Source organism: Microtus pennsylvanicus, chromosome 22 (assembly GCF_037038515.1).
Source record: "Microtus pennsylvanicus isolate mMicPen1 chromosome 22, mMicPen1.hap1, whole genome shotgun sequence".
Classification (NCBI taxonomy): domain Eukaryota; kingdom Metazoa; phylum Chordata; class Mammalia; order Rodentia; family Cricetidae; genus Microtus; species Microtus pennsylvanicus.
In genome coordinates, this window is record NC_134600.1 from 18,869,811 (window position 1) to 18,897,447 (window position 27,637).

At 42.7% G+C, this 27,637-nt stretch overlaps 1 protein-coding gene across 19 annotated transcripts in view; it reads left to right on the forward strand.

Moving 5' to 3' along the window:
- Window positions 1–27,637, forward strand: part of Dlgap1 (DLG associated protein 1) — a 792,565-nt gene that overhangs the window by 548,268 nt on the left and 216,660 nt on the right. For all 19 annotated transcript variants that reach the window (XM_075956092.1, XM_075956087.1, XM_075956089.1 and 16 more), the window contains one exon: window positions 23,845–24,059. In XM_075956092.1, the coding sequence (XP_075812207.1) occupies window positions 23,845–24,059 (215 nt within the window). The remainder of the gene's footprint in view (window positions 1–23,844; window positions 24,060–27,637) is intronic.

Sequence of the window (27,637 nt, forward strand, 5' to 3'; positions counted from 1 at the left end):
GAAAAATCTCTAACGGATATCTATCTATCACGGGGTGTGCAAACCACACTGAGGACAGACCCTGTGCCCAGCAGCAGGTACCAACACAGAATGAACTCATGGTATTTGTGTAGACTTTTGTCCCATATTTTTTTTTATTTGGGATAGTTTTTTCTTACTGGCCTTTTATTTGTATTTTATGGTTTCAGATTTTCTGTTTTTGTGGTGTGTGTGTTTCCTGTGGGTTTTTTTTCATTTTTTAAATACTGTGAAAAATCTCATTAAAAATACATTTTTTTAAAAGAAACTCACCTGCCATTGGTCAGCGTCCACTGTCCCTCTGGATGGAAGCTGCCCTCACGCCTGGCAACAGCCTCTGCTATGCACTGCTTCAGAGATCTTTGAGTCATATTGAGAAACTTGTCTAGCTTGTGCAGAAACTAGGAAATCACATGGCTTTTTGTTTTTATATTACTTAGAAAATAGCTCTTTCTCAGGAAAAAATGTTTCTTGTGGACATTACAAGAGAAGACATGTGTCCGGGGGTCAGACTTGGGCCCTCGGACCTGCACAGTACGTGTTCTACCCCTGAGCTGTACTCCCAGCTTCTCCAGTGTGTTCTCCTAGTTGTCTACTTCTGACCCAGTAAAGGATTCTGTTTAGTACTATAGGATGTCATAAATGGAATTTACCTTAATGCTTGTCTGTTAACCCATAGACTTTTACTCCACACACACACTTGCTAGCGTGAGCAGGAAGCTAAGCCCACTCTTCTCTGCAGCGAAGCATAGGGACTGCCACAGGGAGGTGCCACGGTCCCTGAAGAGCTTTTACAAGGCTGGTGTGACCCATTAAGAAAAGATAAAGGAAAAACCCAAAGCCTCTCTCATGTGAAGGGCACCCGCGGCATTGCTCTCCGTAGGTGGTTCAGTTTTATAGTGGGGAAAACACTGTTCTGAACCGTGTGCTGTGGATTTGTGGGGGGGAAGGGGCTGGGAGAACACTGTATTTTTAAAGGGAGAGGTAATAGTAGCATGTGTGTGGTTAGCAAGGGTCCTGTTAGTCTTACATCCAAAGACAATCATTTATAAACATAAATAGGCCCTTTTTCCCTCCTAATTTTTACCATCAAAATGTTGATACGGATCTAGGAAGGTTGCTCAGCAGTCAAGTACCTGTAGTAACAAGTAGGAGAGACAAGAGTTCGGGTTGCCAGCATCTATGGAAAAATCCAGACACCCTGACACATGTTTATAATTTTAGCAGTGAGGCTATAGAAGCAGGAGGTTGGCTGGAGCTTGCTACCCAGCTAGACTTACTCAGTCAGAATAGGTAAAGTCCAGGTTCACTGAGAGACCTGTCTCAAATAAGAAATGGGCTGGAGAACAGTAATGAAGACATCTGACATCAACCTCCAGCCCCCACACACATACATGCACACACATGAACACATGCATGCAGTGTTCTAAACTATTGGCATGCTCAAGGTTTATGGAATCAAATGTAAGGCGTAGGTCTATTTTTTTTTTTACTAACAATCATACCTACTTGCCTCTATAACATTTCATTTACACTAATACCTTAGGAAAAATATATATACTGGCACAGACTTGACAAGAATTCTGTGATCCTAACATTGGTTTTGGTCAAGAGTCTTCTAAACACATTTTCCCCTTGTATGTATCTATGTTGAGAGGTCGAAGCCATTTCCAAGATTGTTGAAAGAATTGATACGTATTCATTGGTGGTTTTCCCCTCTGTAGGGTTTAGTAGGTAGATAACTCATTGATGTGTGGTGTGGCCAGGTGGAACATTCACTGGCCCAGAAGGAGCTATGAAATCTGACTAACTCTTACTGCTTATCATTCATGTCAACTTTAATTACGTTCTGTGTGTCCGCACCTGCATTTGTAAGTGGTAGGGTTTGCCACGGGATGGTGCAACTAGAAGTCCCATAGAGAAAACCAGCCAAGCTGTAAGACTCAGTGACATTCTCACGTTCCCATCAGAAGCATCCTGGAATCTCCACAGAGCCAGCAGTCCCATATTCAGTGTCTCCAGTCCTTCTTGGAAACCACTTCTGCAAAATATGTCTAAGGGCCCATGATAAATAAAATGGACTTTGAAACGTGGGTGAGATGACAGTCTTTATTTTTCCTCACTGGGCCTGCCCAGGTGTGGTGATAGGGCTCCCTTGGCCTGGCTTCAGGATGCCCTGTTGTGAGCTGTAGCTTTGGAGACCTGAAGGTCTCCATGGAAATACACGTGTGCAATTTCTTGGATGCTTCCAATGCCTTGCTTCTGAATGCTGGCCATGGATCTCCTTCCTGTCTATACATACCCACATGTGAATACACACACACACACACACCCCGGCTACTCCATGCACTGAACCATCATGTGCCAAGGTCCACTCTTACAACACACTTTGAATGCCAGCTTCCTCCTCCTCCTTCTCCACCATTGATGGAGGAAAAGTCAGGATTCAAAGTTCCTTTATTTCACTTCTAGGTTGATGAATAAATCAGTTCTAACCCCGTTGAGGTAGGTAAGCGTGTCGTGAACCCTTTTGTTTCATTTCCTGGGCCACTGACCTTGGAGTGGGGTTTATAGTTAGGCATAGCAGTGTCTGTGAGACCGACAACTTCATCTCTCCTCTTAAGTTGCTTAGAGATTGGTTGGTGAGGCAGCCTTCTAAGCAAATGGTTTTTTTAAATGAAGTATTTTACATTGATTCAAGTTCTTAGAGTAACTCTTGGTTTCTGTAGTTTGTCACTGTATTGATGTTTATTAAGGTGGGGCTTTATGAATTATTGGCCTTTTAGAAAACAGGTTTAAAAGAAAGATTACTGTAAACAGAGACTGTTTTTGTCTTCCGGCCACCCAGACCCAAATAATCACACAAAACTCTATTAATTAGAATACTGTTTGACCAGCAGCTCAGGCATATTCCTAGCTAGCTCTTATACCTTAAATTAACCCATTCCTATTATTTTATATTTTTTCCACAAGACTCATGGTTTGTTATCTCACATCTTGCTTCTTGGGCAGCTACATGGCATCTGCCTGACTCCACCTTCTTTCTCCTTGCGTTCATCTTAATTTTCCCACCTGAATATGCTCTGCCCTGCCATAGGCCAAAGCAACTTCTTTATTAACCAATGGTAATAAAACGTATTCACAGCATACAGAGGGGAATCCCACATCAGATCGGCCTCTCCGATTCCTATTTATATCATCTGATGTAATGCTTTTGTTAACTTCAAGTCTTCCTGTTCATATGTCAGCACGAAATTAAAAAAAAAAAAAAAACTGTTACTGAATTTGATTGGCCAGTCAGTCTGCAAGGTGCTGGGTACAAAGGAGAACACGGAGGTTTGATGTTGGAAAGAGTTTGTGGACATCCAGAGCAGCTAAGTACAGCTAAGTAAAGACTTCGTATTTACACGTAGGCTCTTGACCCAAATGATAACTTCTCCACAAAATGGACAGAGCATGCTCAACCAAATATCAGAACCTGAACACTGTAAGCAATCAGTGCCTGAACCCAACTCTAAAGCCTTCCCTTTGCCCCACAAGCTGCTCCCTATGTCCCTACCTGTGGTAGTTATCTCTGCGTGGCCACCTAACTAGGCCAGAGTGCCCAGCTATTGAATCAAACCCTGATGTGACTGTGGCTGTGTGGATGGCGAGCCACATTTAATCAACAGAGAAACCTTTAGAACGAAACTGAAGTTTTCCTGGAAAGACTCTTCTAATATGGCAGCCTCACTCCTGCCCGAGCTTCTGGGTGACCTCTGTGGGGTTAAGACTCGCCATTGCCACACTCATGCATGCCTGTGTCTTAAAACAAATTTGGAGTTTTCTTCTGTTTTTTCCCCCTGGCCAGTCTGCCATCCTCTATAGCCAAGCCTCTGGAGAATCCCCCAGATCTGCCAATCTCTCTCAGCTCTACCAAGGCTCAGAGTCTTGGATTTATTGTATATTCGATTATGGATGAGGTCTATCATGAATTAAATAGACTTTAGAAACTTCCGCCATTCAAAGATCTAGCTATCAACCCCTTATTACATGATTTCCACATAAAAATCATGGGGACCAAGCCCCTTTCACCTCCAAAATGCTCTACAAGCCTTCATTTGGTGGGCATGTCCCTGTCGTCATATTTAACAAGCATGTTCTGTCTGTTATTTAGTAGAATCTAAATTATTTTATATTTATAGTATCCTTATCCTTACAGTCTTAACCTTGTTAAGCCACCATATATTTTCATTTTATATTTGAAAGCCTGAAGTTAGAGGGAAGCCATGTAAGTAAACCAAAAAAATCCCAGGTTTGTTGATCAGATTTGTACCCGGTTCACCTGATTCCAAAACCTGCACTTGGTTGGAGCATATTCCTTCCTGTAAGTGATGCACTGTATGAGGGAGAGTTAGACAGTAGCGGGACACTCCGTCTCCTTCCTTGTTCCTTTGTAGGTATTCTGTATGCACCTTTTATTTTAGTTCTCACTGGTTGGACACTCACTACATGCCAGGCTTTCATCGCGAAGCTCGGTTGAGTGGCAGGTGCAGGTTAAACCACACATCACTTCTAATCCGATGGTTTTGGCTTGTCAGACATACTGGTACCCATCGTTTTTCTCCAGACCGTTTGTTTCAAATTATGGTAATGGATAGAAGCTCGTTCCTCCTGTTCCTAAGGTGACAGATATTTCATCTTGACATGAAGATTACAATATTAAAAGTAAGATTGTTCTAAAATATTGAGATCTCTTATAGTATGGCTAAGGGGAGCTTAATTGGTTTGAATTTTGCATTTTTTAAAAACTCTATTGCATTTATTGATGGTGGGAGTGCACCACAGCATGCCTGTGTGATCAGAAGGTAACTTCCAGGAGCCAATTCTCTCCTTCCACTGTATGGGTCTCAGAGACTGAACTCACAGCCTCAGACTTGGTAACAAGTGCCTTTATCCTGAGCCATCCCGCTAGCTCGTAAATGTTTTTTCAACACACTGGCCAGACCCAAAAAGGTTCATATGCGAGAATATGCTAATACATGCATATTCTATATGCCTTCTCTGGCTTTGCATGTTGTAGTAACCCTACTGGTGGGTGTCACCCAGAGGGTGGTCTTCACCAGCTCTTCCAGGAGCTATTCAAAAAGATTCAAATCACATCTAGATAAAGAGCTTTGCAGGAATGGTTTTCCACACAGGGTACAATCAATAAAGTAAGGGCAACAAAAATCCATAGAGCTCCATTCGAAAAACATGACTCTCAGGTCCCCAAACTATTCATTCAACCAGTACGTGGTAAGCATTGATTTTGCAGAAGGTTCACTAGGAAAAACAAAGATGAATAGCATTATCTTTCTGATTAATAATGAATATGGCCAAGCCCCCGCCAGATGCTGTGAAAGCCTGTTTTTTAATACTGTGGTCATGACGAATTAGCAGTTAGTAAAATCAATTTAGTGGGTTGGGAACAACGTTATTTTTAATTAAGTAGAACACAATAGAAGAGAATAGAAAAAGAAGCTAGAGCTTATGGGGAGATGGAAGGTTAAGTTTTTATTTCTTCTTTCCTGTGTGTAGGGGCACTGGGTTTCCAAAGTAAGAGACTTTTCTTATTGTCGAAAGTAGTCAAAGAGTTTGAAGAGAGAAAAAGAAAACAAAAGGGATGCTCTTGAGTTCTCTTCCCGCTAAGAAAAGAAAGCTAATTAATGGTGAGTCTTTTGTAAAAAGCAGAGAATGGCCTCCCTGGAGATTAAAGCTGGGGTGGGGTGCAGCAGGTCATCCTCCCTCTTCCAGCGCCTTCCTTTGCTCAGCTTCCAGGGCTGCCCCTTGCTGTCCTCACACCATTCTTGCTGCTTCTTGGTTCCTTCCACCAAAGACGGAAGGACAGCTGAGTTAGTCATGGCCTTTGAGCCTCTCTTTCCTGCTGACACTCATTCATCCTCAGATATGAAAGTGCTGTCTACATGTCCACATGGATTGGTTGACTGAAGATTTTATGGACTAAATTTGTACCATTTTAACAAGATTATCAGACTTTCTGTTCTAAGAGAAAACATCTATATTCATAAGCATTTTAAAATAACTGTACTATTTGTTCTAAAATAACTGTATGTGTTTATCAGGCTGCATGTTCCAAAGAAGCAGAATCAGCACCCTGCAAATCAGACACAGAGCTGGGGCGTGGATGGCACTGAGAGCTGATGGGCTAGATGAGGGATCTGGGAGGTTTGAGCAAACGGCACAGTTTGGGTTTGGTGGATAACGTGTCTGTGCCTGGGTTTCTACAGAAACCCAACAGGAAGACGACTGACCGAGGTCCATTCTTACTTCTGAATACCCAGGCAGGAATTCAAGCTTTCCTCTGAGAACTCCGTTTTGAAACAAGGAATTATACTTAAAACCCACGCACGATATAGCGGAGAGACCACAGCCCGCCCTGACTGTAGCATGATGGGAAAAACTCGGTGCCTAGCCTGGACTTTCTGAGCCAGCAGCTAACTATACTCAATGTGCCAAGAAGCAAGCAGCTTCGTGAAAACTACTCAGGGCTCCCCATTATCCTCCTGTGTAGCCAGTACAAACGAGTTTGTCTACCACAGACAAACGCCGGGGCTGTTGATTTTTTTTTTTTTTTTTTAATTAATTAATTTATTTATTTATTTATTTATTAAGGATTTCTGCCTCTTCCCCGCAACCGCCTCCCATTTCCCTCCCCCTCCCCCAATCAAGTCACCCTCCCTCATCTGCTCTAAGAGCAATAAGGGTTCCCTGACCTGTGGGAAGCCCAAGGACCGCCCACCTCTATCCAGGTCTCCTAAGGTGAGCATCCAAACTGCCTAGGCTCCCCCAAAGCCAGTACGTGCAGTAGGATCAAAAACCCACTGCGATTGTTCTTGAGTTCTCAGTATTCCTCATTGTCCTCTATGTTCAGCTAGTCCGGATTTGTCCCATGCTTTTTCAGACCCAGGCCAGCTGGCCTTGGTGAGTTCCCCATAGAACATCCCCATTGTCTCAGTGAGTGGGTGCACCCCTCGCGGTCCTGAGTTCCTTGCTCGTGCTCCGTCTCCTTCTGCTCCTGATTTGGACCTTGAGATTTCTGTCCCGTGCTCCTCTGTCTCTGTCTCCTTTCATCGCCTGATGAAGGCTAATATTCATGAGGATGCCTATGTGTTTGTCTTTGGGTTCACCTTCTTACTTAGCTTCTCTAGGAACATGCATTATAAGCCCAATGTCCTTTATTTATGGCTAGAAACCAAATATGAGTGAGTACATCCCATGTTCCTCTTTTTGGGTCTGGCTTACCTCACTCAGGATAGTGTTTTCTATTTCCATCCATTTGTATGCAAAATTCAAGAAGTCCTTGTTTTTTACTGCTGAGTAATACTCTAATATGTATATATTCCATACTTTCTTCATCCATTCTTCCGTTGAAGGGCATCTAGGTTGTTTCCAGGTTCTGGCTATTACAAACAATGCTGCCATGAACATAGTTGAGCATATACTTTTGTTGTATGATAGGGCCTCTCTTGGGTATATTCCCAAGAGTGGTATTGCTGGATCCAGGGGTAGGTTGATTCCGAATTTCCTGAGAAACCGAAACACTGCTTTCCAGAGTGGTTGCACAAGTTTGCATTCCCACCAGCAATGGGTGAGTGTCCCCCTTTCTCCACAACCTCTCCAGCAAAGGCTATCATTGGTGTTTTTTATTTTAGCCATTCTGACAGGTGTAAGATGGTATCTTAAAGTTGTCTTGATTTGCATTTCCCTGATCGCTAGGGAAGTTGAGCATGACCTTAAGTGTCTTTTGGCCATTTGAAGTTCTTCTGTTGAGAATTCTCTGTTCAGCTCAGTGCCCCATTTTATAATTGGATTGATTAGCCTTTTACGGTCTAGTTTCTTGATTTCTTTATATATTTTGGAGATCAGACCTTTGTCAGTTGCGGGGTTGGTGAAAATCTTCTCCCAGTAAGTGGGTTGCCTTTTTGTCTTAGTGACAGTGTCCTTTGCTTTACAGAAGCTTCTCAGCCTCAGGAGGTCCCATTTATTCAATGATGCCCTTAGTGTCTGTGCTGCTGGGGTTATACGTAGGAAGTGGTCTCCTGTGCCCATGTGTTGTAGAGTACTTCCCACTTTCTCTTCTATTAGGTTCAGTGTGTTCGGACTGATATTGAGGTCTTTAATCCATTTGGACTTGAGTTTTGTGCATGGTGATAGATATGGATCTATTTTCATTCTTTTACAGATTGACATCCAGTTTTGCCAGCACAATTTGTTGAAAATGCTGTCTTTTTTCCATTGTATACTTTTAGCTCCTTTATCGAAAATCAGGTGCTCATAGGTTTGTGGGTTAAAGTCAGGGTCTTCTATTCGATTCCATTGGTCGACTTCTCTGTTTTTATGCCAATACCAGGCTGTTTTCAATACTGTAGCTCTATAATAGAGTTTGAAGTCAGGGATGGTAATGCCTCCAGACAATCCTTTATTGTATAAGATTGTTCTGGCTATCCTGGGTTTTTTGTTCCTCCATATAAAGTTGATTATTGTCTTCTCCAGATCTGTGAAGAATTTTGATGGGATTTTGATGGGGATTGCATTGAATCTATAGATTGCTTTTGGTAGAATTGCCATTTTTACTATGTTGATCCTCCCAATCCAAGAGCAAGGGAGGTCCTTCCATTTTCTGGTGTCTTCTTCAATTTCTTTCTTCAAAGACTTATGGTTCTTGTCGAATAGGTCTTTCACTTCCTTGGTCAGGGTTACCCCTAGATATTTTATGCTATTTGTGGCAATCGTGAAAGGTGATGCTTCTCTGATTTCCCTCTCTGTTTCCTTATCCTTAGTGTAAAGGAAGGCTACTGATTTTTTGGAGTTGATCTTGTATCCTGCCACATTACTAAAGGTGTTTATCAGCTGTAGGAGTTCTTTGGTAGAATTTTTGGGGTCACTTATGTATACTATCATATCATCTGCAAATAACGAAAGCTTAACTTCTTCCTTTCCAATACAAATCCCCTTGATCTCCTTATGTTGTCTTATTGCTATTGCTAGAACTTCAAGCACTATATTGAAGAGGTATGGAGAGAGTGGACAACCTTGTCGTGTTCCTGATTTTAGTGGGATGGCTTTGAGTTTTTCTCCGTTCAATTTAATGTTAGCTGTTGGCTTGCTGTAAATAGCTTTTATTATATTTAGGTAGGATCCTTGTATCCCTATTCTCTCCAAGACCTTTATCATGAAGGGGTGTTGAACTTTGTCGAATGCTTTTTCAGCATCTAATGAAATGATCATATGATTTTTTTCTTTCAGTTTATTTATATGGTGGATTACATTGATAGATTTTCGTATGTTGAACCAGCCCTGCATCTCTGGGATGAAGCCTACTTGATCATAATGGATAATTTTTCTAATGTGTTCTTGGATTCGGTTTGCCAGTATTTTGTTGAGGATTTTTGCGTCGATGTTCATGAGTGAGATTGGCCTGTAATTCTCCTTCCTGGTTGAGTCTTTGTGTGGTTTTGGTATCAAAGTAACTGTAGCTTCATAGAAGGAGTTTGGTAATGTCCCTTCTGTTTCTATACTGTGGAATACATTAAGGAGTATAGGTATTAGGTCTTCTTGGAAGTTCTGGTAGAATTCTGCATTGAAACCATCTGGTCCTGGGCTTTTTTTGGTAGGGAGGTTTTTGATAACCTCTTCTAATTCTTCGCGACTAACAGGTCTGTTTAGATTGTTCACCTGGTCCTGGTTTAACTTTGGTATATGGTATTTATCTAAAAAAGTGTCCATTTCTTTTACATTTTCCAGTTTTGTGGTATACAGGCTTTTGTAGTAAGATCTAATGATTCTCTGAATTTCCTCTGTGTCTGTGGTTATGTCCCCCTTTTCATTTCTGATCTTATTTATTTGTGTGTTCTCTCTCTGTCGTTTAATTAGTTTGGATAGGGGTTTGTCGATCTTGTTGACTTTCTCCAAGAACCAGCTTTTTGTTTCATTGATTCTTTGCACTGTTTTCTGTGTTTCTATTTTGTTGATTTCAGCCCTCAGTTTTATTATTTCCAATCTTCTACTTCTCCTGGGCGCGTCTGCTTCTTTTTTTTCTAGAGCTTTCAGGTGTGTTGTTAAGTCCCCAATGTATGCATTTTCCGTTTTCTTTAAGTGGGCACTTAGTGCTATGAACTTTCCTCTTATCACTGCTTTCATTGTGTCCCATAGGTTTGAGTATTTTGTCTCTTTATTTTCATTAAATTCAAGGAAGACTTTAATTTCTTTCTTAATTTCTTCCTTGACCCAGGTGTGGTTCAGTAGTTGACAGTTCAGTTTCCATGAGTTTGTCGGCTTTCTGTGGGTAGCATTGTTGTTGCCTTCTAACTTTAATCCGTGGTGATCAGATAGGACACAGGTGGACACTGATATTTTTTTGTATCTGTGGAGGTTTCCTTTGTTTCCAAGTATGTGGTCAATTTTTGAGAAGGTTCCATGAGCTGCAGAGAAGAAGGTATATTCTTTCCTATTTGGGTGGAATGTTCTATATATGTCTGTTAAGTTCATTTGCTTCATTACCTCCAATAATTCTCTTAATTCTCTATTAGGTTTCTGTCTGATTGACCTGTCCCTTGTAGAGAGAGGTGTGTTGAAGTCTCCTACTACTAGTGTGTGTGGTTTGATGTCTGCTTTGAGTTCTAGTAATATTTCTTTTACATAAGTAGGTGCTTTTATATTGGGGGCGTAGATATTCAGAATTGAGACGTCATCCTGATGAATTGTTCCTGTTATGAGTATAAAGTGACCATCTCGGTCTCTTCTGATTGATTTTAGTTTGAAGTCAGTTTTGTTAGAAATTAATATAGCCACACCTGCTTTTTTCTTAGGACCATTTGCTTGAAACACCTTTTCCCAACCCTTTACTCTGAGTAGGTGCCTGTCTTTGTGGTTGAGATGTGTTTCTTGCAAACAGCAGAATGTTGGATCCTGTTTTCGTATCCAATCTTTTAGCCTGTGCCTTTTTATAGGTGAATTGAGCCCATTAATATTAAGTGATATTAATGACCAGTGGTTGTTTACTCCGGTTATTCTTATTGCTTTTGGTCGTAGAGATTGTGTGTCTCCCTTCTTTGAGATGTGCTGGTGAAGGGTCACTAGATGCCTGGGTTATTGTAGGCAGTGTTGGCAGTGTTGAATTCCTTGCGTTGTGATTTTCCTTCTATTACTTTCTGTAGGGCTGGATTTGTGGCTACGTATTGCTTAAATTTATTCTTATCCTGGAATGTCTTGATTTCTCCATTTATAGTGAACGAAAGCTTGGCTGGGTATAGTAGTCTGGGCTTGCATCCATGGTCTCTTAGCTTCTGCAGAACATCTATCCAGGACCTTCTGGCTTTCATAGTTTCCATGGAAAAGTCAGGTGTAAGTCTGATCGGTTTACCTTTATAAGTTACTTGCCCTTTTTCCTTTGCAGCTCTTAATATTCTTTCTTTAACCTGTATATTTTGTGTTTTGATTATTATATGGCGAGGAGATGTTTTTCTTTGATCTAGTCTGTTTGGTGTTCTGTATGCTTCTTGAATATTTAAGTGAATATCTTTCTTTAAGCTGGGAAAGTTTTCTTCCATAATTTTGTTGAATATATTTTCTGGGCCTTTGAGCTGTGACTCTTCTCCTTCATCAATACCTATTATTCTTAAGTTTGGTCTTTTTATTGTGTCCCATATTTCCTGAATGTTTTGTGTTGAGAATTTGTTGGTTTTGCTGTTTTCTTTGATCTGTTCGTTTATTTTCTCTATGGTGTCCTCAGCATCTGAGATTCTTTCTTCTATCTCTTGTATTCTATTGATTATGCTTGTTTCTGTAGACTCTGCTCGTTGACCTAGATTTTCCATATCCGGCTGGTCCTCAGTTTGTATTTTCTTCCTTGCCTTCATTTCAGTTTTCAATTCTTGAACTGTTTCCATTACCTGTTTGATCGTTTTATCTTGGTTTCCCAGGGTATCATGTACATATTTACTCATTTCTTCAAACTTTTTGTTATACTTTTCATCCATTTCTATAAGGGCATTTTTTACATGGGGCTGTTGATTTTTAACTCTTTTAGAATGTTTTGGATGTTCCTTTCATTTCACTAAATCTTACAGCCAGTTATAACTGCTGGCAGGGTGTGGTCTCTGTTACTTCAAGCTCTTTGTGTTCTTGCAAGCATCTAATAGTCATTATGTGTCAAATTTTTGAAAATCAAAAAAAAAAACACGTTCAAAATATGTCCTGAAATTTTCATTTTTGGATCTCATGATGAATAAAGAATTGCTGAAGCAAAGGTCAGAATCTTGTTTAGATAGGATGGTGTGGTAAAGAGAGAACAGAAGTTTGACTGTGGTGTACAACATTCATTTTAAATCCCTTGGTACCCTGAAGTCTCGATGTTTTCATTTTTGCAATGGGATTTGATAGCATCGTAGGATCGACAGTGTTAGAAAATGCCTGTATATTTGTGTGCTTACTTTCAGGGCCAAAGGCTACCCTCTTCCCGACTGCATTACTCATCAAAGAGAAAGTATTTTTCCCAGCATCCCCAGCATTGAACAGGCTTAGGTCATACATACAACCCTGTAGCAGTTCCGTGAAACAAAGAACAGTGAGCAAATCAATGGACCGATGGACATGGCCTGAACCCCAAACCATTTCTCAGACATATGGGTCTCGAATAAAGGAAGAAGGTTCCCCCAAAAGAGAACCAGTGTGATGCGACCCGAGAGCCAGCAGTGAGGTTCAGATACCTCCATCAGTGCCCACTCCAGTTATAGTACAGGATAGGACACTCATAAATATTCAGGGCCTGGATAGGTGGCTCAGTGGTTAAGAGGACTAGGTGCTCTTCCAGAGGACCCGAGTTCAATTCCCAGCCACTCTTATGGCAGCTCGCAACTATCTGTAACTCTGCAGGCACCCAGCACACACGTGGTACACAGACACACATGCAGAAGAAACTCTCATACATACAAAATATAAACAAATGTAATAGCTTTCCCTTCTTCTCCTTCGTAGAGCCAGCTGGAAGCCAGTATCCCCACTATTGTTTCCTGATGTGGTATCACAAAGACTTTGCCCAGCTGCCCCCTTCCTTCATCAGCTGACACCTTGAAAACACTTCCCAGCAGCCCTCAGAGCTGAGCTGATTTAAAAGGTCGTTGGGTACTCCCACAAACATAGTTCCACCCACTAGGGAACAGCCTGTATGGGAACAAACTCCACCTGTAGGTAATTCAGCTTCCCCAAGAGTTGGTACCCGGCTCGGGGTGACACGCTTTAAAGCTGTTTTCAGTCTTCATCCATCCTCCAGATCTCCTGATCCAGTTAAAACCTGTAAATTTCCTTGAGGTCAGAGACTATGTTTTATAAACTGCTTTGTGCTTATTTACCCAGAAACTTTTATGGTGCAAGGTCCCCTGAAGACAAGTATAACTATTTGTAGGTGAAAATAATCTCAGAGTCACTCAGTGGACAGATCTCTTACACATTGCAACCATTTAAGAACCTGTGGAGGGAGCTTTGACAAGGGGTATAGCCCCTGATTTTAAGCAAGGTAGGTATTCACGCTTGGCCTTAAAAGGTAACCGTAAGTAGAGCAAATTCAGTCACACTCCAGCTTTGGGCTTCCATAGGAGTGAGGCAGGGTGGTTGCTAGGGAGATCAAATCCTATTTGGGTAAGGACAATCTTAAGGACAGGCTAAGGATCTGAATATCATGTCATTGTAATTTTCCTATTCCTGCTCTCTTTTTTCTCCCGCTGCTTTTGCTATGAGAAGAGCAAGCTAAAAAGGCTGCAGGGACACTTAAGCCAAGTCGTATTTGTCAAGGTGAAAGCTGTGTGGAGCAGAAAAGCAGTTCTCCCAGCCACAAAGAAGATGCGAAGGAGCAGAGTGAGTAGGGAATCTGAGAGCCACTAAAAGTGCTTAGAAGGTCAGCACACCGCAGCCGTCTCTGCAGACAGCTGCCGGCGGGAGATTGAGCTCCACAGCCAAGTCTTCCTACCGATGCCAAAGCATGCCAGGATGCTCGGAGGCCTCCAGAGTCACTGTTACCAGTGTGACTGTCCTGAAAGGCTTCTGATCCCCAGCCACACTCCTCCTCACACGCATACAACTGAGCATTTTTGTTTAAGCCATAAAGCAGAGACCAGTGCAGGCAGAGTCCGTCTGAGGAGGCAAAGGACATCTCACGTCCTACAGTTTAAGTACTTAATGCTAGAAAATTATAGACCAGATAATACTTGTGGTTGTTTTAATAATTATATTTTGTTTTTAAGAGCAGTTAAATGGGAGCATGTGCTCCATTCTCGGTTTTCTTTTTCCCTTTTGAGGTATATTTGTTCATCCCTCGATCATGATGGATTCGTCAGAGGCTGGCTAATGCTGTTAAAAGCATTGGTGCTGGACAGCAAACCTCTTGTTCGTGATGATGACCTCGGAAAGTCATTTCACCTCTTTTGAGTCTCGGCTTTGCCAGAGCAGAACAGAAACGGCAGTGCCTGTTTCACGTTATTGCTGAATGACGCTGCCCCCAACCCTGCGTTTTATTCTGTAATTGTTAGATTTTTCTGTAGATAGCAGATCCCTACCTCTGCTTTCATAAATACAAGGTCTTGTTCTGTAATTGACCTTTGTTCATAAAGCCCGGATGGGCAAGCTCTGTTGGCCTCAGTCAAGGCCAAGGACCACCATTTACCTGATCACCATCATTGAAATATTCTGTACTTTGGAAAACCTCAACAGTGCTAAGTGGTCACCTTGCAAGGAGAAGCCTATCAATGGCCCCTCTGTATTCCCCACGTCTCCTTGTTTTGTTGTCTGTCTGCCCAGCCAAATGCCTCTCTGACCCCGATGACATAGATCTCTGCCTTATGTGCCCCACAACTACCAGCTCCATCACCTCCCCAGAAAAGCTCCACTTCCTACCCTTGGATTTTCAGGACATGCACTCCACTTCAACTGTCCGGGCTTTCTAAGTGTCTGCATTCCTTTTGTGGCTCTCAGATTTCCCCAAATCTCACACATTTTCATTACTCCAGACCTCACCATCTAGCTCCCATCCTGAGATATTCCACTCTCAAGGATGTGCACATGGCTTCATCCCTCGGCCACCAGACCATCATGGGCACTGAATGTCTAACTTCCCCTAGGTGCAGCTACGGCTCAGGGCCTGTTGACAGCCGACGCGGTCTCGAGCTCTTAGGCCTTTCCAGGGCCTCTTACAGACAAGCCTCCCTGTGTCATAAATAGTCATTCTTGTCATTTTTATCCCAAGTCATAGAAATTACGCTTGGTATTTTAATTCGTTTTTCCCATAAGCTGATCTTAAATCTGTGTGAAGTTGGATTTCCTTTTATCTGAAGTGTGTACTCTGTTGATTATCATAAAATAACAATAGTGCTTCAAAAAAATATTTATAAATAATGGAAGGAAAATTGCCCCTGAACCCAGCATGAGCATCAGGGGCATCAGCATAACTAATCTTCTGCACCCCGGTCTTTACCCGCTACAAATTATAATAGAAAGTATAAAAAACAATCCTTACTGTCATTCAGTTTCACCATGAGAATCGTAGATATTATATGAACATATAGGTGGGCTTTTTTGCAAAAATATAGCACAGATGAATGCTGAATACAAATACTATCTCATTCCTCGTTTTCATTTATATTGTAAAAAGTTGATCCTAAGACCCATATGTTTCCCATATTTGTCATTACCAAGATACAGCTTATAAACCAGAGCAACAGAGTTCATCAACAGTGTTTCCTTCTTTCTGATTAGTATAAAAAGTGTTGTGAGGCCTGCACTGGCGTCTGAGAGAGAGTCAATAAAATAAGGCCTCTCGCATCGGCATCTGAGATCAATAAAATGAGCATCTCTCACTGGAATCTTACAGTCAATAAAATGAGGCATCTCTCTCACCTTAGGAACGTAAGGAAGTGTAAACGCAGGAAGTTAGCTAACCAAGCAGGAGAAAGGCTCAAAACATCATCACAGTTTGAGACATCCAGATGGAAGTAGTAACCTTGACGTGTAAGCTTCCAAGGTTCCATCTGAGGAAGGTTTTTAAGTACCCCTTCCTTGATCTCTTAGAATCAGTATGATGCTCTTTTAACTTCATTTGAGGAAACCTAAAGGAGAGGAATTAAAAGCATCAAAAGACAGTCCATTTCCAAAGTGCCTAGAAGGTGGATAAATACCTTTTGGTACCCATGGCCAACTTAGGAGGACTACGTTCTTACCATAGAAGAAACACCTGCATCTTTGCATGTGGTTGTTGACATAATCTGTCACATGTATGTCCTTGTACTGGAATGTCTAGTATGCAGCAGGATATCGTTCTGAAAGGCTGTTACTTTGTCATCCCCAAGATATTTATGGCTGGTTCCACTTACGATATCGCTGAGCTTCCAACCTTCATGCTCACGTTTATAAGGTGCTTAAGTTCATGAATGCCTTTTTGACAGATGAAAAGACTGAGTCAAATATGTGATTACACCCATAGTTAAACATATAGTAAGTAAAAGCTAGGGGGGGAAAATCACATTCATGCAAAAACTTAATGGATTAATTACAGCACGGTTCTGGGCCCTGGAAATAGGTGAAAGTAAAATGCTTACACCTTTGTTAGTCTGCCCTCTCCTACCTCGGAGACTACAAACAGTTGTGAGTCGATCACACACACACACACACACACACACACACACACACACACACACACACACCCCAATCCAGACAGCCCTTATACGTATCAAGCACACAGATCTTAGGACAAATGTTCTTTTAAGAAATCTTAAAATTAAAAAACAAAAAAATATGTCCCACTGGGGTTCTTGGATGCTAAGATTTCTAAACCCAAAGAGATATTATGCAGGGTCATTGGGAAGCCAGGGAAGCCTGCCCACCTGGAGAAGACAGCTTTGGAATACTTCCTGATGGGGAACTGTCGCTCAGAACTGCTAGTGTAGACAGTCTGTTCTAAATTTATACTTCTGCTCAACACATTCAATTATTTTTGTGTTTGCAGTATCAAAGAATGGAACTCGACAGGTCCCACCCGATCCCTGTGGACAGTACAGTTTCTCTCAATACCACACAGTTTTGCCCTTGTAACTCAAAACCAGCCATAGACAAGATATAATCACTGACCATGACTGTGTTCCAATAAAGTTTATTGTGGGCCATATTTAGTCCCAAGCGCTATAGCTCACAAACGCCAGAGTAAATAGACCACATCTGTAGATTTCACAGAAGAAGCTAATTTAGGCTGTGATGGTTTAGAAGGGGCTTAGGGGAGGCTGGCGCATCTTTGGAGGAAAATTTGACATGCACTCCTAAGATGGAAGTGACCTGCCCACAGTTGCCCCTCTGCCTGGTGCTCTCTGCCGAGGCTGACACTTTCATAACTAGATTTTGATGATTCCAAGCTTCTTCTTATGCTAGAGTTTCTGCTGGCTGGACCCAGGCCTTCCTAAGGCTGACTGCTGTGGTTCTCAGATGTCACCCTTTCAGACAAGAGAGAAGCAAGCGACAGCCAGCCCCTTTCGGACACCCTGTCATGTTGTCTCACCCGGTTTCCCCACAGCATTTATTTCTCTCAAATTACCGTGTCTATTTATTTCTCCGCTTATCTGAATCGAGTGCTGTTGGCAGATAAACAGTTAGAACTGCTTGCAGCCGGAACAATAAGAGCGGCAGGCAGGAAGACTTAGGAATTAACAGCACGTTCCATTAGGTGGTCGGCTTCCCGCTTTGGACCCTGTTCCATGGTTGAATAGATGGCGCTGCTGTCGAGTGCTTGAGACATCTCGCAGTATAGAAGGCCTCCGCACCCTGGGTGGAGCCTGGCAGCATCTGATTACAGTCACTGGTTGGTTGGTGCTGAGCCCTCCGACTCTCAGTGACAACGTGTGACTTCAGCTGTAGACTTCAAATCGGAAACACCCTGAACTCCTGATTTTCTCAAAACTCTCAGACAGGCATAGTAGCACATGCCTGTATTGACAGCACTGAAAAGGAAGGCTGAGGCAGGAGGATTGTGAATTAGAGGACAGCCTGGGCTACTTAGCAAGTTTCAGGCTAAATAATGAGAGCCTTCCTAAAAACTATGAAAAGAAAGAGAAAAACAAAGACAGGTAGTGGTGGCACAATCTTGAATCCCAGCCCTCGAGAGGCAGAGGCAGGTGGATCTCTGTAAGTTCAAAGCCAGCCTGGTCTACAAAGCGAGTTCTAGGACAGCCAGAGCTGTTACACAGAGAAACCATGTCTCTAAAAAGAATAAAAGAAAATTAAAAAAAAATAAAGCTCTCTATTAGAGTATTAGTGCTTAAATACAAGCATTAAAAAGCAAATAATCTCCCCTTAGATCTAGCACTATTATCAAACTTAGCTGTAGGAGACTGCTTTATGTGGTGTTTCTGTCGTTGGGCCCGGCTGCCTCCTGGGATGCCTCAGACATGCAGGACCACCTCCTGTCCCACCATCCACAATGCCTGGGCGCTTATCCTCTGCTCCTCTTTCAAGCAGGACTTCCAGTCCTAGCCTGGAACCACCAGCAGCAGCATAGCCTTTCCCAGGCAGTGGGAAGAGCTAACCAGAGCTAACCTTCTTTTTAGATTTCCCAATCTTATTCAGTGCAGTCAGGTGGGCAGCAGTCAAGGCGGCTCCTAGGTGTTAGCAGCAGCAAACAGCAGGTCACCCGGGGAGAGAGCAGTGGAAGGGAGGAGCACCCCTAGGATCCTGCGCGCCTGGTGCTCTGAAGGCTGTTTGTAGACCTAGGCTGGACTCACAGAGGTGACCAGAACACAGTGCGAGCAAACCCGAGAGTCCATCTAGACCACACACGTGTCAGTCAGCAGAGGGTGGGTGCTCCCTGCTGATGGAGACTATGACCAAAATCTAAGGCATTAGCTACTCAGTCAGCAGAGGGTGGGCACTCCCTGGTGATGGAGACTATCACCAAAATCTAAAACATTAGCTACTCTTCGTGTCTGCCTGGAAGTGTGTAGACATACATAGGACTGTGGCTTCTTGGGGGTTGAGGGCTGAAAACCCAGCCCAGTAGTGAAAAGGAGAAACCGAAGTTCACAACTATCTTTTCTTAATGACCAAAGACGGGTAACATTGCCCTATTTGAGCTCTTCAGAACAGTGTGCTTCCTTCTAATACTGTGTACCTCTGAGATGTCCCTCTTTCGTTTTGAAGTATTTAGGTGCGCACACGCACATGCACACACACACACACACACAGAGAGAGAGAGAGAGAGGCTTAATTACAGCAATTTTGCTCGCCCCACCAGTTCAGCAGTGGTATTTTTCTTCTTCGGGGTCTACGTTTTCTACATCTCTATTTTTTTTTTAGAACTAACTTCTTTGTTATTTTCTGTGAAATCTTGCTGCATGCTGCCTTTAGGTAGATGAATACTATATTAATATTTATGCTCCACTCCAGTAGAAACCACATTGATACAATTCTTTCACCACTATCATTTGAAAAGAATGATTAATTGAAAGGCATACCGATTAAACTCTTCTCAGCCCGTTCCCCTAGCAACGATGGCAGACTATTTTTCCTGGAGCTCAGGTTTCTGCCTTGAGCTAGGTTTGCAAAGCACCCGAACAGAAACTGTCATATTAGCTAATCAGTCTGTCATTCATCTCTAACGTATTCCAGAAGGCAACACTTAGGAACCTTGCGTCAGCGTTGAGAAATGACGAGTGACGGGTCATCAGTGACCCTGGTTTGTTGTTAATTTTTAGGCTGCAATTGCTAAGCTGATGGCAAGGATCTGAACATGGTTGTGAGTCACTTACCAACTGGAGGAAAACAAGATTATTCTCATCATTTGTAATTGTCTGAGCAGCCCTTGTTGCTGTGGTGATCCTGAGCCCTTTTAGCGCAGAAAAATGAAAATTCTATATTGCTACTAGCGTGGCTGGTCAATGACAGATGTGTTGTATATGATGAACTATGAGATTGAGGATGTAACTATACAGTCCAGCAGGTACAGCACAGCACAGCCCAGAAGGAAAATCTCCATCAGCCACTGGCCAGTAGTGAGGCCCAGGCCCTGCCCGGCGGAGACTCTACTCTTCACACCTGTGCCATGACCTAGTTCCATAGACTCAGTTCCCTCCGTTGTAAAATGAGGGGGAAACAGTATTCATTGTGTGGATCAAAGAAACTAACAGAACACACTTCAGAAAGCATCTGCACACCGTGAGCTCAGCCCAAGAATGTGGGAATTGTGTTGGGAAGACCCCGCTACTGAAGAAAGCACATAGCTTTGGTCACAGGAAAGATCACAAAAATGACACTGGTACTGACCTCAAAGCTTCCTCCATCGTGCCTCGCTTTTACAGAAAGTGCTCTTCAGGCTGCTTGGGGAGAAGAGACATCAATGATCTTCTATGTAATGGTCAGCCTAGCAAGATAAATTTATTGATTCAATAGTAGCATGCATATTATGGAGGTAACCAGCATCTTTCTGCTTGGATTTAAGGCCTACTCTAAAGGAAGGAACTCATTCTTTGTACTGCAAGCACAGCCAAGAACCCGCAGTTGAGAAGTTCATAGGCCCTAGGAGTAAACTTACTAATACTGTTCTGCTTAGTTGATGTAGTATTAAACTGTCTTCCAGAAGGTTATCTTTTTTCCTATTATTGGAAATAGATTCTTTTCTCATACAGTACATTCTAATTACAATTTCCCCTCCACCACTCCTCACAGTTCTACCCTCCTCCCCTCCCATCCCGATCCACCCCCTTTCTGTCTCTCATTTAACGGAACAGAGTCCTGAGAGATAACAACAAAACATAACAAAATAAAAGTTAAGATAAAACAAAACCATCACACTGAAGTTGGACAAGGGAAATCAACAGAAGGAAAAGAGCCCCAAGAGCAGGCACAAGAGTCAGAGATCTACTCATCTCACATTAAAGGCTCCCATCAAAAGACTTAACTGAGGGCTGGAGAGATGGCTCAGAGGGTAAGAGCACTAGCTGCTCTTCCAGAGGTCCTGAGTTCAATTCCCAGCAACCACATGGTGGCTCACAACCATCTGTAATGAGACCTGGTGCCTTCCTTGCCAGCAGTACATTGTATGCTTAATAAATAAATAAATATTTAAAAAAAAGACTTAACTGAAAGCTTTAATATATATGTAGAAGACCTGTGTAGGCTCTCTGTTTGCTGCTTCAGGCTCTGTTAGTTCATATGAACTTTCTCCAGTTGACGATTTAGAGGGCCTTGTTATCCTGGTGTCCTCCATCCGGATTCACAACTGGTCAAGAGTGTAGAGAAAAAGTGACTGTAGATTCCTCAGCCTTAAACCAGGACCTCTATATTGTACTCCTTTCCCAAGACTCGGGGAATAACCAAAAAGGGGACAGGAAGATTATACAAACTAGAGCACTGGAAGACTGCTAAGGAATGATCAGTGTCTTCGGACGTGACAAAGCTATTGCACTCACGACCTCATGGCAGCTCTGGATACCTGCCCAAGATCAAGCCGGTCACTGTTCTAGCATGGATGGGTGAGAAACTCACAAGGCCCCACCCCTGGATGAGAGGCTGTTAGCAATGAATGTCATTTGATTACACAGAGAAGCCCATGGTTTGAAGGAAGAAAGAACAATGCTTTTGATAGTGAATGTGTAATTTCACTTTCTACAGTGGGTAATATTTAGAAATCTATATCCAATGGAGATAAGAGCCATCATGGACAATTTTCTTAACACTTTTAAGTTTCAAATTCACAGAATATTTCTCATGAGAATGTTCTGATTTTTAAAGTTCAGCTGGAGCACTCTTATGTTTTTCTTTTTTCTTGAGATGCAATCAGTGTGTTATTCTCTTTTTCTTTAATGTTTTATACAATACATTTTGATCAGGTTTCCCCTCCCCCAACTCCTCCGAGATCTCCCTACCTGCCCAACTTTAGCACCCTCTTTTTCTTTCTCTCTTTCAAAAGAATACAAAAAGGAATATCAAAACAAAAATAATAAAATAAAAATTGACAAAAGAAATGTAGCAAAAACCGTTGAGTTTGTTTTGTGTTGACCAGCTACTCCTGAACAAGAGGCCTGCCTGGAGTGAAACGACCTGAGCATTTTTCAATCCCAAGACTTCCCCTGTGTTCTTTGTCCAGTAACGTCAGCTCTCTAAGCTCCAGCTTTTCATTGGAAAATTACAGAAAGAAAATAAAAGCCCCAAGTTACACTGCTAAAATAAGTTACTATGAGCAAATTGCTTAGCATAGTTAAATGTGTCACTTTCCATAGCCAGGAGCTACTTAGCATCTAAATATTAAATCCCGGTATTTAAGGAGCTGATGTTTTATCACTCCATATGGTGGTACCCACCTTTAATCCCAGAGTACAGAAAACTGAGGCAAGTGGACTGAGAGTTCCAAGCCAACTTGGGCTACAGAGTGAGTTACTGGCCTGCCCATGAGACCCTAACACACATACATATATACATGCATACATACATACCTATGTGTGTATGTGTATGTATGTAAATATATATTCATTTTATCTTATCATTGCAGACCTAGAGGGCGCCCCTCTAGGACCCTTCCCCCCATTTCATTATTGGCAGGGCCATGCTTCTAGTGTCTCTTTAGTGCATATCCCATTGTGGCACGGCAGCTTCGACTTATGAGCATGTTGATTTAGAGGTCGTCCTCTGTTTATGTATCTGCTCATCCCTGTTGTAAGCATGTCAGTGGTGAAATCAGCCCAGCCCTAGTCGGTCTCTTTGGATTAAGCTCCGTACAGGGCACCATGCATTGTGGGCTCTTTTCACTTCCTGAAGGATAAAGCCAGGGGTTATTATGTGTTTCTTTCACCAGTGGAAGAAGAATGAACCTGAATAGAAACTAGGTTGAGCACATGCTGAAGTAAAAAAAGAAAAGAAAAGAAAAGAAAAGAAAAAAGAAGTTGAAAGTAATGTCATAATGTATTAAGAGTAAAACAGAATATGTAATGCCCTGCTCAGCTTCACAGAGAGGGAAGCATAAGAAAGCAACGCACCGATAGCACCCTCTCTGTGGACTCCACAGTGAAGGATGTAGAGCAGGATCCAGCCAAACCTGAGGAGAAAAAAACTGACTTGTACCTCCCCCAGGTCATAGACCAAGCAGGATGTCAAACATGGAGACGCTTTCATAAGCGTAGTGTGTGTTACGTGTGCATGCCGGAGAGGCCAGCGAGTACAAATACCGAGAGAAGGCCGTTGACTCTTCTGAAAATCTTGCTGGAAAACCTCCCAAAAGGTTCTTTAATCAGATCCACTGGGATGAGATATAAACCATAATAAGACCTCAGAAAGAATGGGTGGATGGAAAGTCAATGCATCTGGCACAGCGCAGGGATCAGGACAGAAAGAGAGCAATCGTGGGGTGGGGCAGGGGTGAAGTTAGAGAGACCCCGAGGAGTCAGGGAGCACCCCAACTCCCAAGTGCTGCTGGAGCAAGGTCGGTGAAAAGTTCAAATCCAGCGGCTTCCCTCTCCATCACGTTCTCCCACCTCAGCTGTGATGAGTGTGAGAACACTGAGAAGTGTTAAGTTCCCAGAGCCAGGGGTTCCCACTTTGCAGATGCTGTGCACTTGCCTAAGACTGCAACATAACATGGGTGTGCATGTGTTAAAATGATTGTCAGAGTGGTTACAGTGAAACTTTAATATCCAAAAAGTTCATGTCTGAGGGTTAGCTAATTCATCTCTATTCCAGACTCATTAAAAAAAAAGGCAAGGACAAGAAAAGCTTTCAAAAGTTCAATTTTATTGAAAGCGAACTGTCTCTTTCATGTCTGACTAGGTTCCCCAAGATGAATGGACAGGGTACACACCTCGTGGGAAAGATGATGAGATTCCATGCCGAAGGATGCGAAGTGGCAGCTACATCAAAGCCATGGGGGATGAGGACAGCGGAGACTCAGACACGAGCCCCAAGCCTTCTCCCAAAGTGGCTGCGCGGAGAGAAAGCTATCTCAAGGCTACACAGCCCTCCCTCACGGAGCTCACCACACTCAAGTGAGTAACCCTACCTGCCTGCTTCCCTCCGTCAGCCCGGTGTTAGCACCGAGGATCCGGCTGGTGGCTGGCTAGTTGTAGTGGAGCCGAAAGCATCCCTCAGATATGGGGGTGTGATGACTGGCCTGTTGATGTTGACATTGGATTTGACTTGTAAATACCACTGTCATCAAAGTCAGAGGAACACCGGGTAGACCCCTAACCCTCAAAGGCAATCAGAATGCTTTTGGAGGGGAAAGAAAAGATTCCTTCTGGTCAATGAAAAGGACCATGTACCCCATTTGGGAACCTTTTTTACAGCCACCAATATAAAAGTCTTCCTTTGGAGACTTGGATTTTCAGAAAATTATGTAAGGTGGTGGAGATGTTTATGTCATAGAAATTTATAGAATGTGACCATGCTGGGAAATTGGGTAGGTACGTGAGAGCTATTGATATGCGTGTTTGACTTGGAACTCCATACATATCACAGTTGGCAAGACTTTCAAAGTGTTTTTATTTATTTTGAAAAATGTGAGTATGTGTACTTATATTTGTGCGATTTGAAGAAAAACAACTTTGCAAGGCAACAACTAGAACTGATTCTTTGTGGAGACATGTTCTAACCATGCTGTCCTGGCTAGCCTGGTGCTCCCTGTGCAGTCCAGGCTGACCTTGAACTCAACAGAGACCCGCCTGCCTCTACCTCCTTGGGGCTGTGATTAAAGCCTTGCCACCACACCCAGCCCAGACATTGATTATTTCAAACAGGCCTAATTTTTAATCTTGTTTATAGGGAGTAAGTCAGAGCCTTATGTAGATCTGTTCGGACCTAAAGGTATATTTACTGCAGCTGATTAGCGTTTTTAAAGCGCCCTCTTTGTAAGCACATGTGACTAATACAATTTATGTGCTTGCATTTGTCACAGAGTGAAATATTAAGAGACAAAACAGAAAAGGACAAAGCAGATGGGTTAAAATATAAAAATACAAAATCAGACTATTGATCAAGAACTTTGAAAAGCAGCTGACTGATCTATAACGAGAATTGTTTAAATAACGAAGGACATAAGGAACTAGACAAAAAAAAAATCTACTCTTGGGTCCTTTTCAAGGGACCATATGGAATTGCTCTGAAATTTTTCTAATTGAAGATTAGCATCGATACATTAGTTACCTAATCCACAAAGAGAAGCCCTCTCTCTAACCTTCACACACCCATGTGCTCTCGCTTTGCTTTGGTGTATCAGTTCATCGGGGCTGCCATCACAGACATCACCAACAACAAATTTACTGCTTCCTAGCACAAGGAGGTAGACATGCGGGGATGTGCACCTGCCAAAACCTGCCGCGGTCAGTCCTTCCTCGCTTCTTCTAGATTCTGGTTGAGGCCACAGCACTCGGCATGCCTTGGCTGACATCACATGGAGCTAACCCATGTCTCTCACGACACCAGCCTCATGCTAACATGATTAAGTCTGCGAGACCCTGTTCTTGCTGTGAGCTTTCACAAATACTGGCAGTGCGGCTATTTGGGGGAGATGAGTCAGCCTGTGATGTGACTACAGGATAAAAGTTGGTCATATGTATAGATTTATAAATTATATATGTATATAATTTATAGACTTTAAAATATCTCTCTACAAGAGTCAATAATTGTCACAGTCACGGTGTCAAGAGACAAGTATTAAGGCAGGCAGAGGGCAGGAAGTCACATTAGTCCTGCAGGCTCATCTGAAGTGAAGAGGTGAGGATGGGCAGCCCCCCGGCATTCTCCTCCGTCCCGAGCATCCTATCAGGTCACTTACAGGACATGCTGAACACATTAGGTGAGTGACAGCTGGGGCCTGAGGTGACAGTGTACAGTGATTGCCGCTGCTCACTGCAGTGCACAGATGTGAGTTCCCTGAGAGGAGCCCTGTGAGGATAATGGAGCAAGCTTCAGGGAGACTGGAGACTGCAGGTTTCTGAAGTCAACATTCTCAGCTTTCCACTAGGAACATTCTACTGACAGCTTCCCAGAAACAAATCCCTTGAAATCAATTCTCCCTTCCTTTCTACATAATACTTCCTTGCTAACTCCCTGGGCCATAGCTAGACATGCATACTCTTTTAGAGCCCAGCTTTGTGATTTTGTGACATGCCGTCATCTACAAAGTTCATGCTCAAGAACTATGTAATTGAGTCATCAAAGAAAGATAATGTTTTAAGTAAGCCTGTGGTTTTGTGAGGAGAGGGGCGCACTCATCCGGGGCACATGTAGTCCATGGGTCACAGATGAGATAGTCCTGGAGGAGGATGCTGACGTCAGTGAGATGCTCAAACTGAGTGTGAGCAATGAGGGCTTGTTCTGCTCTCCAGATCGATGGAAACTCAAAATGGAAATCGGTTTACTCACAGATATTCTTATAAAAAAGCATGTTTTATTACTCAGTACAGAAGTTCATCAAGCCGTCTCTGTGTTGACCCAGCAGGCCAGAGAATGTCTGAGCACTGAATAGTCATAATTCCTTCTCTATGTGCACATGACATTCTGCAGAGTTATTCCCGAGTCTGCTTCTCAGCGTGTATTCCTCTCTGCCCTGTCTCATGAGTTCCATGTATTACCACAGTCTACATATTGTTTCCGTCATACTTAGTCACATACGATCATTTGCTGGTGTCTAGTTGAACCGTATTGAAGGAGAAACAAGTCAAAAGTGTCATGGTTTGGAATCAGTCTCGTCTTATTTCTTGGTGGGGTTTTGACTGGAGTCATTATTTCTCTAGAAGTTTGAAGCGTTTAGTCCCTCATACAAAAAAAGATACCCAGCTCCTGGAATTCTAGTTCCCCCAAAAGAGAAAACTATATTTATGTTCCTACTTCTTTGACATTTAAGTCAGTTTTTTTCCTCCTTCCTCCTCAACAATTCGCAGCTTTAGGGATGAATCATAGACATGAACCAAGATAACTAAAATTAGTCCAGCGGGACTGGGACAACATTTTGTTTGTGGCTTTCCACTTCCCTCTTCTCCCAAAGACGGAGAGTACTCCTACACACCCTTCCATTGTTGGCCTCCTAGTTTACAAAAGCATGCCGAGAACTTGTTCATGCGTCCAGCTCCTTAATGTTCCCGGTTGGGTTTTGGACGCACAAACCCTACGGGCAGGTGAACGTTCTGAAATCACGAGAGTCCATCTTTAGGCTTAGAGAGCTCTGCAGTCACCCCTGCCTGGAAGCCGCTATCTCTCTCGTGTTCCTCTTCCTCTCCGCCCCACTGACCCTTGACTTCACTAGCTTCTCCTTCTTCTGGGATGAGCTGACGGAGCATCTAAAATGACATCATCTCTAGAAAACTATTATGTTTCCCAAAGAAGCTTCTGAATAGTCAGTAAGAAGTTTTCAGGCAAGTGAGGAAGAAGTTTCTGAGCCAGAGTTTCTCCAAACCCCATCCCCACAGTTTCGCTCTGAAAAAGACTTAGGTCTTTTATTTAGATTCTTTATATTTTTGTTTGTTCTCAGAGCTAGACTAGAGACTGCTGCAGTGGTTGGTTAAAATTTTGCCCAAGCCAGTTTTGAATTTATTTCACTCAAATATAGTATAGAAAAAAAAAATGT